Consider the following 17213-nt stretch of genomic DNA (forward strand, 5'->3'; position numbering starts at 1 on the left):
GGGCCTCTGCGGGGCGCGCTGGGCGCGGGGACTCCCGCTACCAGAACAAGCGCGTGAGCGCGGCCGCCCTCCTCGCGCCTTCGCCACCACGGTCTGTTTGACCGTCACAGTTGAAGGGAGAAGCCGGGTAACTTCAGCTGCGGGCGTGGGGACGGGGGGCGGGGCGGGGGCTGCAGGAGGAAGCGGAACTCGCGTGAGAGCCCGAATCCAGGCCTCGGTGTGGACTCTCCTTCCGCGCGAAGCGCGGCTCCCCGCTCACCCTCAGGAGCGGCAGCGTCGCCTGGTCCCGTCGTCTTTGGAGAAGCGCGACAGACACGTGGTTTGCACTACCTATAAGAGATTATAACAAGCAAAACGCTGTTATTCAGATTTCAGATGAGTGCTTTTGGCAAGAACACGTCGGGGAGGATGAAGACCCCATCCGCTGACAAAGGTTACACTAAACCTCGAGGGCAGGGTTGTGTGCCACGTCTTGGCAGGTGGCCTGGAGGACGGACCTCCTTGCAGGTGCCGTTTAACACTGTGCTTCCTTCCATAGTTCTTTCAACCTTCATTATAGTTTCACTCAAGGGACTTCGCCAGTGGTCCCAGGGTAGAGAATCCACCTTCCAATGCAGGGGACTCGGGTTCAATCCCTGGTGGGGGAACTAAGGTCCCACGTGCTCCCACGTGCTGCTAGGCAGCTAAGCCCACGCAGGGCCACTACTGAGCTCCCGCACCTCAAGGCAGCAACTAAGATCCAACACAGCACCCCCCCCCCCCCGCAAAAAAAAGAAAATATAATTTCACTCAAGTAATTTATAAAGAGTCCTGCCAAGTACTCACTTTTATCTTAGCGTATTAATAATCACAGAACCAGCAACAGGATCTACTCCCCAAATGCTACGGTCTAAGAAGCAACGCTTGTATAAGGCTTAATAATACTTAACTGTGAAAGGAAAGGCCAGGGAGCTATGACCTAAATGAAAACCACATTTTTGACAACAAAAATAAAACCTCGAAGGGGAAAAAAAAGACTTAGAGGCTTGTGTATTAACTGTTCCCGGGTACAGTTTGTGACAAACTTTGTGCTACTGTGTCTCCTGATGGTGGTGTTCACAGTGACACAAATGAATTTATCTATGACATCATAAAACCAAAAAACCGACAATGCTGTTTCTCCAAAATTTTATTTTAATTTAAATTACAGGGCCAGCCAGATAATCTGATAAGAAATTTACTTTTCCTCAAGAGAAAGGAAATGCTTCCATGGCATTGTTAACAATTGTATACATCTCCACCTTTTTTAAGGGTTAAAAAAATCACACATTGAGTAACTGACTTATGTAAAATGAAACCTTTATAACACAAAAAGAAACCACTTCCAGTATAATAGTTTTGGTAATATGAATATATTAGATGATCATAACTTCAAATGCAACTTTTCAACTTTGAATGTTTTCACATTTTAACAACAAAAACCCCAAAGTCTTAACTATCCCCAGATTCCAATGCAATAGTAATACATCAGTGTTTTCTTTGACACACTGCACCCCTGTCTTCCACACAAAGGCTCTAGTGCTATGACAGCATTGCCAAAGTGGAAGCTGTTGTTTCAAGTTCTAAGAACCAGCTTGGCAAGGAAACCTTTCTTCCACTTGGTGTAATTAATGTTTGCACACGGAATCCGGATACCCAGCACTGGACCACAAGAACCAGAATGATGCATTGCAGCCAAGTCTGCCTTCCTAAACATCTTGGATATTTTCATTTCAAGGAGCTTGGATTGCTTTCTCTAGTTCCGATAGAAAAACATGAATTATTTTACACAGATTTTGGTAAAGACAGCCTCAGGAAAACCAATTATAAGTGTAGACTGCCATTTCAATTAAACAGAATAAAATATATCTATGTTTTCTGGAGCTGTTTTCCTAACTGGTGCTCCTAGAAGGAGATCTTAAAGCCGCTGAAACATCAATTGGGAGTCTCACTTTACTGGCTGATAAATAATTCAATTAGTAAGAGAGGCTAGCAAAGAATAATTATATAAATTTCTTAATCAGCTACAGCCATGCTGAATTCGAACTGACAAACTCTGATTTGTAAGTTGTTAGTTGTGATCTTCATATCACTAAGATGAACAGATACCATTCTAATAACTTTACATAGATATATTCTAGGAGACGTTGTTCTGCCGTGGTCACAGTAACAAAAATGTGGTGCAAAATCAGTTACTTTATAAATACTGATAATTTGCAGCATTAAGGAACAGGACATTAAAAAAAATAAATTTCCCCATAGGACACCTATGACTAGGAACTCTTCTTTTCCTAAGAGAAGCCAAAGTTTTAATTATTCAGTTTCACAACTATTGTACTGGATTACTTTAAGAAAGAAAAGGTGCTCTACAGAGGTCTCCCACACACACAAAGAATCGGCGTTAATTTAGCATAATCGGTATCATTCATGGATCTGGAGAACTCATGACTCATTTTAAATGAGTAAGGCCAATATTATGCAGGAAAGTGTAGCTGACTGAGTTCCAGATCTGTATTGTAGCCTACTGATGGCACCCCATTGGATAACTGAATACAAAGGACTGGTTTACTTTTTCTTTTAATGCTGTGATACTTAAATCAGCATTTTCAGGTGATCTGAAGTATTTCAATTACATATTATGAGCATTCATTTTTTGCAAAAACTCAATATTAGGTAATAGTTACATACTAATACAATAACATTCCTCTGCTGTACAAATTAAATCATTTAAAAGAAATGAGCACTCTAAGAATTATATACAAAAGGAAACTGTAAGCATTGTTGAAATGAAATGCGAGGTGTCGTTGCTAGCTCTACTGTTTTAAAATACCTTCAAAAAGTAAAATTAACAAATACCCTTCAACATATCCAGGTTTACAAGTCTCAAGAAAATCAAATGTCAAAAAATTCTAGAAAGCTGTGAAAAGCATATATACATTTTCCTTATGACCTTACGAAGCTTCACAATTTTGAGAAGCTGCTAAGTTTCAGTATCAATTTATTCGTGTGTCAACTTTATCCACCCAAGAAGCTCACATCTTGGATATAGTTCCCCTATGATTTCAAATAAAGCTCTGCACAGTCTTCCATTAGTGAAGGCATATAATCTTACCAAGAATCCACACCCAGATCTTTAACAAAGATAAATGCAAACAAGCAGGTCTGCTCTGATAATATCAGTGCCCTCTTCCCCTAACACACACTATCATCTATGCATTTGCCTTCATGAACCTAGCCATGTTCAGAACTTCTACAGCAAACGGAGTCTTTGAATTCTGAAATGACACAAAGATCAAGAAAAAGTCCACGTGTGCTCTAGTGTGCAAGAAAGCAGCAGCTACGTTCTCCAACTTGGACTAAAAAAAACAAACAAGGTAAAATGAAAACCGTTCACTTAACAGCAGATTAGCAGTAATGTTCCTCATGAATTGATAACAGTGCCTGATGCTGAATAGCTAACAGCAAATGCTGAATTTGGATTTAATATTTTAGATGTTTACAGGAAATTAGGCTTCTTGCTGAGCTGGTCTCTTCAAATCCCTGATCTGTTTAACTAAATAGGTCTTCTCATCGTTAAACTGTTCATCCTCGGTCCTGTCATTCTGGAACTTGCTGAGGAACTCTATAAGTTTGGTCTGGTTCTTGAGGAGGATGTCTAGGATGGGCTGCGTCTTGTTAGGATTGGCTACAAACACCTGCACAGAGAAAAATCAACATCAGCCAAAGGGAAAGAACAAGACACGGGGACATGTATGCCGCAGTTAGCAGAGCACATGCTATACACATCCAATGCTTCCCTGGGGCCTGTGGTGAAGCCAGGATTATTAATTCAGAGGTGTTCGCTTTGGAAGACCTTATTTACAATTTAAAAAAGGGGGAGAATTACATGTTTTAGCACAAAAAGGACTGACATATTCACTCATGCTCTGAAACTCAGCAGTTGGTATTAAATATAGACTTTGACTGTAGAATAAAATGAGCAGGAGTTATTTCTGGGCAGAGGAGGTCAGAATGGATTTTAAGAACAAAAAGCTCCGTGGAAAGCATTAAGAAATGGATTACCCTTTACGTGATGATTAATAATCTTCTACGCCAAAGATAAACGACACCCCTCTACAAATAAACTTTTCTTGTTCCCAAATGCGAATGGTATATACCCTGTTTCTGGGTCTGTTTTTGTTTAAATGTTGTACCACACAACTATGAAAATTGACTGAACTGCGCTGTGTCACTGAGATTACCAAAATGAACCTAATAAAACTTCAGTATTTTGTAAATGAAATGGGATGAACAACTAGTGTTTATGCTTTTAGTACTCTACCTTAAAAACGTGGAAGGCCTCAAACTGGATGTTACGGCTTTTGTCTCGTAGAAGGTTCATCATTAACTTGAGGTTCTCAGGTTTACTGATGTATTTTGTCATAATTGTGAAGTTGTGTCTGTCTAATAGTAGCTCACCGAGAAGCTGAGAAGACAAACAATTACTCTTCCATTATCATTTAAGATTTGAAGTAAAACCAAAGTTTTAAAAACAATTCATTAAATTATCATCATTATTAAGCACAGAATATTAGTAGGCACTCAAAAGACTGATGAACTGAACTGAATTATGACCTAAAAGCTAACGAGCGCCTCCTATTTGTTACTTGAACACCTACCTCTTCTTCTGGGGTTTAAACCTATGGTGAGTCTGACACTGCTCTCTGAAGAGGACATTCAAGTCACATTTGGCCCAGAATCTGAGACTGTCAGAACCTAGTCTTTAAATATGCATTTGTGTTATCTCAGTAAAAAGAAACTGGTCAGACGATAAGTTACTGAATAACTATATACCTTAGCTTAATTTAAAAATAATTTTACTATTTCTTATTTTATTTATCTGAACTTTACAGGACAAAGGGTTTCATGTACAAAGTTTTCCACATACTTACCCCTAAACACACCAAACTTATCATTTTATCTTATCTGATTCAGAAAGGTTTATAAAAACAAATACTTTTCTGTTCCTTCTTAAGCAAGGTATCCTGAAGATACTCTAAGCTTTTCTTAGTGACTCCTCAACATTACTAAAAATGACATTAATTAAGCTAAAAAAAAGTTCATGCCTTCAGCTAAGTCTGTGCTTCCTGAGTTCTACGGAGTTGACTATACCGTATCAGCCCTTAATTTTAAAATTGTCCCTGCTTGTTCTAGATTTCTCTTTTTCTGAAGCCAGCAGTCACCTCTTCATGCTGTCAGTGTGCCAACTTCTAGTCAAGGACTAGTGTGCAGGTGGTATAACCTGCCTGGGGACAGGGACCAAGCTGTGGTCCTTGTGGACACAGGCAGAAGCAGAGCAGTGGAGAGCCTGGCCCCTGGCACCAGCCTGCCTGGGTTCCAGTCCTGACTCCCTGCTCCCTGTGAGTTCTCTAACCTTGAGAATGTTATTTAACTTCTCTGTGCCTCAGTTTTATCATCTGTACAGTGGGAGTGGATAATGGACCTATATCTTATGAGAGTATAGTGAGAAATAAAAGCATGAATACATGAAAAGCACATTGGACCCGAGTCTAATAAGAGACATGGAGTGAGGTCTAAGGGAAGGAAAATGCATGGATAGAGCTACTTTGCCATGGTTTACTTGCTGTTATTAATTCCTTTCTGGGTTCCTGGCTACGCTCTAGATACCTGAAGTTTCCAGATAACTGATCTCTAGATAAATAACATGTCATCATAGTAAATCAAAAATAACCTGATGTGCAGGAAAACAAATCTATTCTACTTAGGATTTATAAAGAATTTAGAGGAAGAATTCAAAAGCTCACATAGGTTTCACATCAAATCTGAATCACAAAATATACAACTTTCAAAGTAAGAAGCCCAGTATTTACTCTTACGGAGGCTCAAAAGGTAGTATTAAGTATGTATAGACTTATTGGGTGTTAATTTTCTGTCACAGAAACCAAATAAATACTGAAAATGACTCATTTCAATGTGATTATTTAGAGAAGGATGACCAGTAATTTAAAGAATTTCTTTGGACATAAAAATAAAAAATTGGGGGAATTACTTGGCAGTCCAGTGGTTAGGACTCCACGCTCTCACTGCCGAGGGCCAGGGTTCATTCCCTGGTCTTAGAACTAAGATCCCATAAGCCATGCAGCGGGGCCAAAAATAAACAAGCAAAAACAAACAAACAAATAAATAAATTGAAGCTTGGTACAGGGAATACAAATTTGCTGGTAAAATAAATATAGGGATAAATAAATGCCAATGTGGCAGCAAAAAGGAGTACAAATTAAAATACATTTTTAGAGTACCACTGGTCCTCAAAATTTCTCCATGTGTTCATGAGAAACTGTAGGAATGAAAGACTTGCTTCATATCCATTCCTTCGCTAGCCATACAGTGTCTCTGGGGCAACGATTCAAATCTGCTGTTGCAGCCGAAACAGCCACAGACAATATGTAAATAAAAGAATGCATCTGTGTTCCAATAAAACTTTATTTACAAAAATACACAGTGGGCTGGATTTGGTAGTTTGCCAAACCCTGTTCTAGAGTTTTAAATATTTAAGTTTCAAATGGAATTGTCCACATCCTATTTTGATACAAAGCAGCCAAACTCGTCTACGGTTCACAGTGTCACTGCTCACGGCCACCCCTCTCCCCTCACACAGCAAGCTTGTGCCATCTGGGCAGCATTCTGGGGAACAAAACACCTGCAGCGCCTTCAATTTGGTGATACGATTCTAAGTTTTAACAATAGGCTCCCAAATCTAAAATAGCTCATTACTAAATGATTAAATCCTCTTCAAAATTCTGTATGTTCCATTTTGGTATCTCTAACACATGAGGAGGTGAGCAGGGGCAGCTGCCCCGCAGGAACCACTGCTGAACCCAGCCTGCTCCTTTCCACAAAAATCTTGACCATGGGCAAGTCTATTTTCCCTGTAAAGGTCTAGAACCCATAGCACCATATCTCCCTTTCCCCAAACACACATTTCAAATAAGGGGTGGAGAGAAATGAATTACTTCAATAATTTGTCATACCTTGAGTGACTGTCTTTTTGTCACATAATTTTCTGAATGAAGTAACTTCTCATATTCACTGAAGAACTAAAAGACAAGAAAACACGTATCAGAGTTATTTTTTTAAAGACCAGTAATAACATTAAAAAGCTTGAGTACAAACTTCTAACAGCACAAAGGCCAATCGCTGCCCAAGCTCAGCCCCTCCTGTCTGCTTCACACCCAACCTCAAGGTGATACCCACTGGTTACCTCCACGAAGAAGGCTCCTGGCCCCCTCCCAGCTCTAGCCAGGTGCGCATATAGCTTAAATCTGGTCCTCTTCTGTCCAAAGTCCATATGCACACAACATAACTCCCGTTCCCCCCACTGTTTTCTCACTGTTGAGTCAGCTCTCATTTCCTGGTGTTAGATTAGAAAATTCCTATTTTTTACAACTCAACTAGTCCAAAGCACAAGCACAAAGAGAAAAGTTGCCTGTTCTTTCAAAGCAAGAAGAGAAAATAATTAAAAATAGGAGAGAGAAGAAATTCAGCACTTTTAAATAGGCAGGTGTCCCACAGAAGGTAGGACTTGAGCTCAAACTTGACTAATGGGAGAGATTTTGTTCAGAAATGGGGAGGAGAAGAGATACTCTTGGGGAATAGAAAGGGAAGAACACAGCATGAGCGAAGACCTGGAAAATGCAAAATGATACAGATTTTAAGAGCTGACGAATGTCCACTAGATTTACAAAATGGTGCTCCCTAACAAGAACAGTGTCCCTGGAATGGTAAGGAGCAGAAGCAGAGGAAAGCAGGGAGGTGGGAAACAGAAGTGAAGGGCACACAAGGGCTAGGGCCACACTTCCCAAAAGTTAGAAGAGAAGGCCACTTAGCTGTTTGTTTTAACTACAGACAGGTTTTAAAAGTTCCAAAGTTTTGCAGTACTAGTATGACTCTGCTGGGTATCAGTGCTTTACTGAGACCTTTCCTTGGTTGTGGTGGGTGGTAGAGGATGCCTGCTTTGTAATTTGTCCATGCTAAAACCGTTTCTACCTTTGCTTTATGATGGGTTCTCATCAGCCATTCGTCTGTGGTTTAGAGCAGGGGTTGGCAAACTACAGCTCATGGGCCAAATCCAACCCACCGTCTGTTTTTATACAAGTTTTATTGGAACGCAGCCATGCTCACTTGTGTATGGTAAACAAATTCAGTTTATGAACTCTTTATGGCTGCTTTTGCAGTAGAACAGACAGGAGAGCTGACAGAGACTGCATGGCTATGAAACCTCAAATATTTACTATCTGGGTGGCCCTTTAGAGAAAATGTTTTCCAGCCCTTGGTTTAAAGCTAACCAGAACTGCCTATGCATTCATTCTGTTGCTTATCTCTAGGCAGAGGTGGGATGGCCATCTATTTAGTATGCAAGCAACTAAAACTCTTCTCTTCAGAGATGGCTGTTAACCCTACCTTCTCTCAAATGATCGTCAAGCCAATGATCAAACAATTGGGTCTGCCTTTAATCAATAATGCAGAAACAGGAACACCTCAAGTTCTCGACAGAAAATGCAAGTTAAGATTTTCTGCTGCATAATTTTTAGGGTAAGCTTGGTTGCAAGAAATTATTCTCAAGGAGAACTGCCTGGTTAGATTTTATCCCTGGGCCAGCAATAAAGGACTAGGAGAGACAGAGCTGACGTCAGGCACTGTTTGGGCCCTCAAAGATTTGCTCTCCGTGAGCGCCATTCTATTTACTGCAGAGGCACGCTTGGTGACTGCGTCCACTACATGACACTGTAATTCAATTCCCGTCTAAGAATGTCGATGGAAGAAATTTGTTCCAGGTCCCAGTGCTAGAAAAGGCTGTTTCTTTTGAACAAGCTTTACAGATACTGTGAGCTTTTCCTTGGTTTTGTTTCCCTCTATGCTTTAATTATTAGAAAGCTCAGAGTCAAGTGTACAGATTCTAGAGCATGTGTCTTTGCCCAGTAACTCCACCTCGGCTTAGTTTAAATTGCCTGCACCTCCCCACTTTCCTTCTCCTCCTTGGATCTGACTGCACTGCATGCACATTTTTGTCAGCTGCTGCACATAAATTGGCTAAAATCCTGTTAACCAATGTCACCCATTAATAACATACAGGAAAATATTTTATCACAAAATTAAAGCGACATCATTGCCGGTAGCAAATTTCTGGGAAATTAGTTTTTATCTTTGGTAGGTTTTAAATTAAGATACTCATATGTTTAATTAAAAAAAAAAACCCTTGAGACCATGTGGTAATAGAAATAATAATGCTAATGTTTATTAAATGCCTACTGTGCTCCAGGCACTGTGTCTTGCATTTGACACACACATTCTTATCTAATCCTCACAGCAACCCAGTAGTAAGAAGGTGCTATTATGAGCCTTCTTTTAGAGCTGAAGATCCTAAAGGCACAGAGGGTGAATGAAGGCTGCTGCCCAAGAGCTAGAAGCACACGGTGGAGCTGGGACTCGAAGCCAAACTCCACGCAGTCTGGTGCCAAAGCCCACGCTTCTAACTACTGTAAAAGGCACCAACAAAACGACTGTGCTTCCGATTTAAACCAACAAATGCACAGGAAAAAAAAACACACCCACATCCCAATGTACACGGGCAGAAAAAAAAAAAAAGACCAGCTATGTTTAAGCCATTGATGAGGCTATTTATGAGGGAATTACTATGTACTCAGCACTGTGTTATGATGTTACTGGGAGTGGGAGGGAAAGACGGGAAAAGGAACACAAGAGAATTAGAAAGCATAGGTTTTGCCTCCAAGAATCTTCTAATTTAGTTCAATGGCACAGTGAACAATGAAGTATTAATAATACCTAGGATTTTAAAAATTCAAACAACTAGTGGAAGAATGCAAACCTAAGCCAAATGTTGGGGGAGAGAGAGAAATTTTAAGTGGATTGTTACTATCATAACTTCTCCAGGAGCACCTATGAGATCTTGGACAATGCCTACATTAAACTAGTACGGCATAAGGAAGTGCTCATGGGAATTGTGGAGAGCAGAGCTGACACATGGTGGGAGAGAACACATGACGCTACTGCTGTGATGATCAAGGGCAACCAGGTTATCAGAGCACCCAGCACTATTCACAAACCTCTGGGGGTTCTACTACTAGCTCAATCTGGAGGGGGCCTTAAGGCTGGGCTAATCCAATGTCTTCATTTTACAAATACGGACAGACTTCTGAGTCCCCCAGCGGGCCTTGGTCTTGGTCACAAGGAGTCAGCAGCAGAGCAAGGGCAGAACTGGCTGCTGCGTCCTCTAGGCTAGAGTTCTGCCCATCTACCTGCTGCTGTGCCCCTTTCTCTCTATTTGTAAGCAGCAGGAATGTGAGCAACTAACGGAAAGTAAGGGGAAGATAAGAAGTCAGACGGTAATTTTCTTTTTATCTTAACTGTATATTATCATTCAGCAGCAAAGTGCTTTATTTTCCTCTTCTAAAGCGAGAAAAGATGCAAAGTGCAGTGTGTCGTCAAAAAGATAAAATTCTGTTCTGACCACGTAACGCTCTATACCTTGTTTTAGTAGAGAAATGACTACAGCATCAATTAAAAACATTGTATTTCCAAAATAAATACTCTGGTACAAAATCTAATTAAAATCTTTCATTTCTGGTAACAAAACTTACAATGTGCTATTTTAAAATAGTGTTTCATGTACTTACTCTATCATAATGTTGTTCCAAAAATTCTGCGCTGAGCAATTTATGTCTTGTAAGTAAATCCTAGGAAAAGAAAATACACTTTTTACAGTTGTTTGGCATTCAAGTTCTTTTAGAAAAGAGAATTCTAAACATTCCACGCCATTTTACCTGATAAAAACTGTTGTTAAAAATTACTATACTTAAAAACACTTGAGCATGAATTGTACTGAAAATGTTGATTCTATGTAAGAGCAAATAAAATCATTAATAATCAAATTGTGATTGTAATGATTGTCACAGGTCTACAGCTCTTAGAAGGAAAAATTAAAAAGAAAATTTATAAGGCAATGGAGATAAAAACTCAAAGAAAGGGAATCAAGAATTGAAATGAAATAAAAGTAAACGGTTGTGATAAAACGTCAAATAGTATACTGCTCCTGGTGGCGAAAGAGGACATTTCTTTTATTAGAAAAAGTACTGGAGGTTCCATCTTCTTCCTCCTAAATTGAGTTACATTCAGTTTCATACTGAATGCAATCTTTTTTCAGAGGTAGAATGTTTTTTAAAAGCCCCATCATATTATAAACATTAGCTCCTAAGTAAGCAGACTAATGCTGCAAACATGTAGCACCAGAAGTTAGTATGACCTAGAGTCCAATTGTGCACCCCTATGAAATCGAGCTTATGCCTCACCCCATGAATTTCCCTGGAAACAACTCAAGGATCATTCATTCAGAAAACACCTACTATGTGCCAGATAAAGTTCTAGGTGCTGGGGCTACAAAGACAAAAAGATATGGTCCTTGCCTTCAAGGACATAGAAGTTAGCAATGAATTAGGCTTGGTCTCACAAGGTGGGAACAAGAATGGAAACACGTGACAGCAGGAACAGCCAATTCATCTTCGGTGAATTAATGAATTAAATTCCTTTACAGCTGCCCACTGGAGAGGTCACTGCCAATAATCCCTTTTCTGCAAACCAACTTTCCTTTAACTTGTTTTCTTTGCTGTGTATGTTTGACTTACCCAGGTTACAATGAACTAGTGTTTCCTGAAGTATGTCCTGAGAAGTGCTCTAAGGAATGCTCCATGGTCAACGAATGAGGAAAGAGCTACAGCTCTGGTACCCTCGTGGGGATCCATCAGGTTTCAAGAGATTTTGCAGGGAGCTCTTTTGCTGCCTGCTTGTTAGCACCCTTCCCTGAAAGGCCTCCTTTGCATAGGCTTTCCCCTGGCCTAGTTACTTCCAACCTTTGGACCTCGACTCAAATATCGCCTCCACGGGGGACCCTTCCTGACTGGTCACTGGCACCAAAGCATGGTCACAGTTATGACTTGACATCTGTGGGATTATTTTATTAATGTCTCTCTCATGATAGGCTGTAAAGTCTATACATACAAGGGTCATGTCTATAAAGTCTATACATACAAGGGTCATGTCTATTTTTACTAACCTCTGAATCCCCAGCACCTATGCAGTATCCAGCACATAGTAAGAGCTTAATATTTAATAAATAAATGAATGAACCAACAGAATCAGGGAACATGTTTGGGAAAACAGCACATTAAGCAATCTTCAAAGTATGCTTTTAAGAAGGCTTCTAACTCTACCCCAAAGATTTACAGGTGTTCAAACTGCTGGATGGGGTATGTGTCCTATGCCCATGGAAGGTCTACCCAATTTTTCCTAAATCCCCCTTGGGGATTAAACAGGCAAAATTAGAAAACCTGGAGTTTGAGTACCTTCAAGCATCTGGAAAGAAATGCTGAGGCTTCCCCACATGGGAAGGAGGAGATGGCAGGGCTAGAAGAATTTATATTATCTATTGGTCCATGGGGTCAGATGTGAGGGAGACAGGAACATGAGAACCTTATGGGAATGTATCAAGCATGCTTGTTAAAGAGTGTGTCCCGCCTCTAACACGCTACTGTGTGGTCTATGACGGTCTCCCCTGAGTTAGGAGCCTCAAGGGCAGGCGTTTGTCTGGACAGATCACTGCTGAACTGGGAATTCCCTGGCAGTCCAGTGGTTAGGACTCTGCACTTCCACTGCAGGGGGCCCCGGTCAGGGAACTAAGATCCCACAAGCCGTGCAGTGTGGCCAAAAAAAAAAAAAAAAAAAGAGATCACTGCTGAACCTCAGGACCTAAAGACACGAGCAGGCACTCAGAGACTTGTGGAATGAACTGAATGAACAATGAAAAAGTGAATTTAAGGACTGCTGTGGCTAGATCCATGCAAGACTGAGTGTCACGTCTACTTTTTGTGGCTGGGTCTTTCTGAAGGCCACTGTGAGGAAGTACAGAGCCAGGAGCCAGGTGCTCACCACTCTGTCATGATATGACGAAAGAGAATGCCAAAGGAGGGGGTCTCAGAGACAACGGCTCTCCACTGGGGTTGGTTTCTTAGGAACAGGTAGGTAGAAAGTATTACTCTGAAAAGCAAAGATCCTAAATATGCTGCGCCAGAGTTTTTTCTTTAGGTCTGAGTAAGGCGACTATTTACCTTGAAAGCTGTACCTCCAGCAGCAGCAAGAGGCTCACAGTTGGGCCACACATGACAAGGGGGAACCTCAAACATCTCCCCATCAGAGATTCTACTTGTTATCATCTGGTTTAAAGAGACCAGGAAGCTCAGGAAACCAGTGCCAATCTAGGAATCACTTCTCCATGGCCTTGGGGTAGGGACACTGGAAAGGGGTGCTGAGGCTGCTAAAGCAGCCCTCCTTTAAGGAGAGTAAAACATTGGCAGGGAAGGAACCACTGCCGGGAGCCGGTAAAAAGGCTGATACTAAGCTGGGAAAAGAGGAAGTGGGGACTTGCCAGAGCCTCTGTCTCCTGAGAGGTGGGAGAAGACCTTACCCTTGGAACTAGAGCCGAGAGCTCTGGAGAGCTCAAACCAGGCTGGGGTGGGGGTTGGGGGGGCGCAGAAACCGACAGATCAGAAAACGAAGGCAAGTGGTCATGCAGCCAGCATCTGGTAAGCGACCTGCAGAGTGGACAGGGTGCACGCGGTCCCAGATCAGCAGAGCTGCTGGGCCAGACAGCAGGGAGACAGAAAGAACCTGTTAAATTCCAGTATAGCCGAGACCCTGGTATTACCTGGAGAAAGGTCAGGGGTCATCTCCCAAGTCCAGCAGGTTGAGCAGCCGACTTTTAGGGTGGGCTGAATTAAAAAGATTCCTAAAAGTTATGTGAGTTTGGGTCCCGAACATCATGTCACAAAGACAGCCCTGGAATCCCTGAAGAAATGCTGCTCACCCGGGGGCTATTTTCACAGAGGCTTGGCAAGTCATGTGGCCCAGTTTCGTACTTGATGACTGTCTATGTCCAAGGACAAGAGACTCAGTTCTTCCAACTGTGTGGTTCACCTTTGGAGCTCTGAAAGTCAGAAAGTTCCTCCTGTGCTAGAGAGTCAAAACCTATCCCCAGGTTATTTCCAGAAAACTGTCAGAGTCAACAGAACTAGGTTTAGTACATTTTCTCTAGGACCCACTTTAAATACAAGTGGTGCTCTCACGCAAGTCCCTACCGAGTCTCCTCTTCTTCAGGCTAAATACGTCCAGTTCCTTTAACCACTCCTCGAATGACAGGTTCTCAGTCCCCCTCACCATCTACTGTCTTCTGAAAGTCATCTATTTGTCTATGTGCCTCTTAAAGTGTAGCGCCTGGAATGGAACACATTTATGTGTTGTTACCTTATAAGCTTATAGTGGGGTTGAGACCATCGACAGCTCCTTAGGTCACACATTATGTGGTCACAGGTAGCTTAGGGGCAGGGCAACAGCATCATACTGTTTAATTTTACCGGACGTACTCAGAATTTTGTTTACTCAGGGTGGGCTCTCTAGTCAGACTGCCTGGGTTCAAATTCTGGCTTCCCCATTTATGGTCTGACTTCCCCCAACATTTCTAGGCTTCAGTTTCCTTATCTGTAAAGGAGATAATAACAGTATCTCCTTCATAGGGTTGAGTATGATATGACGTTACCTGCCTTTTAGTCATTATTACACTCTGTAACAATTACACCTAGCATTACCTATTATTATTATGCCTTACTCCCACATCTCATATTGACAGAGCTGAGTCCTCAGGACGACGACCTCAGTTCATCCGTATTTAATTTCAACCTGTTATCTTCTGGCCTCTCTGGATCTTTATGAGGCCTTATTTCAGGATCTCTGTTATCTGCCTTCTATCCCCTCATGGTATACATTTGTTATCACCCTTTATCTAAGTCTCTAATAAAAATGTTCAGCTGTGCTGAGTAAAGACAAATCCACTAAAAATTCTGCTCCAGGAGGGTGGCAATCCATTTTCTGGCTCCTTATGGACATGGCGTTCAATTAATTATGAACTGCTACCCTGAAACTCCATCTAGCTCCTACCTTTTCATTGTTTCCATGAAAACAGACCTGTACAATTATTCAACATCTAATATATCCACATTGTCATAAAGGAATAATTCTAATAGCTACTGTTCACTGCACCCATACTATGTGAAGACACAATAACCCTGACATAGTAGTATTACCTACATTTTGACAGATGAAAAGACTGAGGTTAAATCAGCAGCAGAGCTGGGAACTGAATCCAGGCAGCCACACCCTTAGCCCCCTGATCTACTGGCGTCTATGAGATTAGTATGACTGAACTTACTCTTAGTGAATCCATGCTGGCTGTGGGTACACGGTTTCCTTTCCAAAATGCTCAGAAATCATCTCTTTAGCAATACTTTCTAGTACCTTACACAGGTATAATATCGAGCTCCACCAGCCTCTCTGGGGAATCTACCTTCTTTTACTCTGGAAAATTGGAAATATATTTGTTGGCCTTCTGATGTCCCTCCCCATCTCCTTAATTCCTCAAAAAAAAAAAAATCACGAACAAATATTTGGCCACTGATTTACTATCTCAGAACCCCATTCGTTCAAGCTATGAATCTTAGACATATTTCACGCAGGTAGTTTTAATTCCCTTTTAAGACTCAGCACCTGTTCCTTGGACTTTAAATCCAGGGTTATGGATAAGCTGCATTTGTTTCAAAGTTTTTGTGTGTAGAATGCACTTTCTGGGAAGGTAGCTCTGGTCATATTCTCGAAGGAGAGCACGAACCATCTACTCTTTTCTGATATAAAAATGTTCTTTGCAAAGAAGACATTAGCAAACCAGAAGAGGAGCGGTCCTCCCTCCCTGCTTGTCAGCACCTCTGGTGTGAAAGTGAGACCAGACATTTTAAGGAGGGGTGTTTGGTAGGTCTGTGCCTCTCTTATATTGTCTTAGTTTTGGGCTCTACTTAACTTTGCTTCCTGGAGAGCTCTCCATTCAGGAGGCTCTTTAATTAGCTCTGCCCCTTCTGAGTCATCGGGAGCAGCTGAGATACAGAAGCCAAGCTCGCTCCTCACTGCTCTCTCTTCTAGAGCTCATCCTTAGAATCCTACATGGTTTTAAAGTTTCTCTTCTTCAGGTAGGGAATACCTGCCTGACTCTGCCCAATCCTTCCCTCTCTGGCTACCACGACCTGACAGGGCTGCTTTACCCACAGTGATTCCATCACCACCGTTTTCTTCTTGGTGAGAATTTCATTCAAAAAAGCAATCCTATCTGAGATGGAATTATCAGCAAGGCCAATCAGGGACTCACATCTGTGGCACAGAGTTAGTCAGCACATCTCTCTCACCTCTGAGCCAACTGCGCCAGGAGCGTGTGACCTGTGCTCTTCTTGGTCAGGCGGTCTGGCTGCATTCTCCGACCCCACTGCTGCTCCTCTCCTCTGCCCTCACCCTCCTCCTCCCAGAGTGTCCCACGCTCAGGCTTCTGGCTTTCTTCCCACCCAGGAGTATCCCTTCTTGACACATGGTGCTGCTACATCTCCCTTCATTACAGGTCTGCTTCTTTTGAATGGGGTGTCCCCTTCCATCAATATATCCCAGGTCATGAGTCCCATCCCACCAAGTGCAGTGATACCTAAGATGTCATATTTTCCACTCTATGTTATAATCTCATATTCATTTCATTTTGCTTTGTACATTAACATATAAATATCTGAGGTCTTCTGACATCCTCTCTAATAATCCCTAGGCGGCCAAGTTCCCAGGCTTTCATCCCATTTTGAGGGTGTTCATTCGCTCTGAGGGACAAATTTTATTCAGAGACCAAGACGTGCTCATCATCTCAATGGCTCTTTATACATAAAAGTGAACCTTCACAAAAACAGGGGCCACTTCTCACTGTAACAGTGTTCATCGTTTCTGAGCACAGTAGTCTGCAGGTTAGTATATTAAATTCTGATTATATTAAAATTACAGTTCTAAATATTCACTTATGAGGTCAGACATTTTACATAAGGGACTATAATGTATAAAGGCTTGCTCTCATTGTGAAAAACACTAAAAAACATTACTGCTTTATCTACATACCTTAAACAGCACAGAACTTTGCAACTCAAAACAAAAATGTGCATGTTGTACAGTGGTATCGTATCATCTGTGTATTTAATTTACACAAACACACAACAGGGAGA

The 17213-nt window shown here is 41.6% G+C and overlaps 1 protein-coding gene across 5 annotated transcripts in view; it reads right to left on the reverse strand.

The window, feature by feature from the left end:
- Positions 1–1150: 1150 nt before the first annotated feature.
- The window catches only part of CAB39 (calcium binding protein 39), an 86769-nt gene continuing 70706 nt past the window's right edge, over positions 1151–17213 (reverse strand). For 4 of the 5 annotated variants that reach the window (XM_027118778.1, XM_027118760.1, XM_027118769.1 and 1 more), the window contains 4 exons: positions 10713–10772; positions 7050–7115; positions 4340–4483; positions 1151–3713 (listed from right to left, as the gene is read on the reverse strand). In XM_027118778.1, the coding sequence (XP_026974579.1) occupies positions 3525–3713; positions 4340–4483; positions 7050–7115; positions 10713–10772 (459 nt within the window). In that variant the 3' untranslated portion in view covers positions 1151–3524. The remainder of the gene's footprint in view (positions 3714–4339; positions 4484–7049; positions 7116–10712; positions 10773–17213) is intronic. The other variant, XM_027118789.1, reaches the window with a different exon arrangement.

Source organism: Aethalodelphis obliquidens, unplaced genomic scaffold, assembly GCF_003676395.1.
Source record: "Aethalodelphis obliquidens isolate GAN/ISIS:26980383/991018 unplaced genomic scaffold, ASM367639v1 scaffold2, whole genome shotgun sequence".
Classification (NCBI taxonomy): domain Eukaryota; kingdom Metazoa; phylum Chordata; class Mammalia; order Artiodactyla; family Delphinidae; genus Aethalodelphis; species Aethalodelphis obliquidens.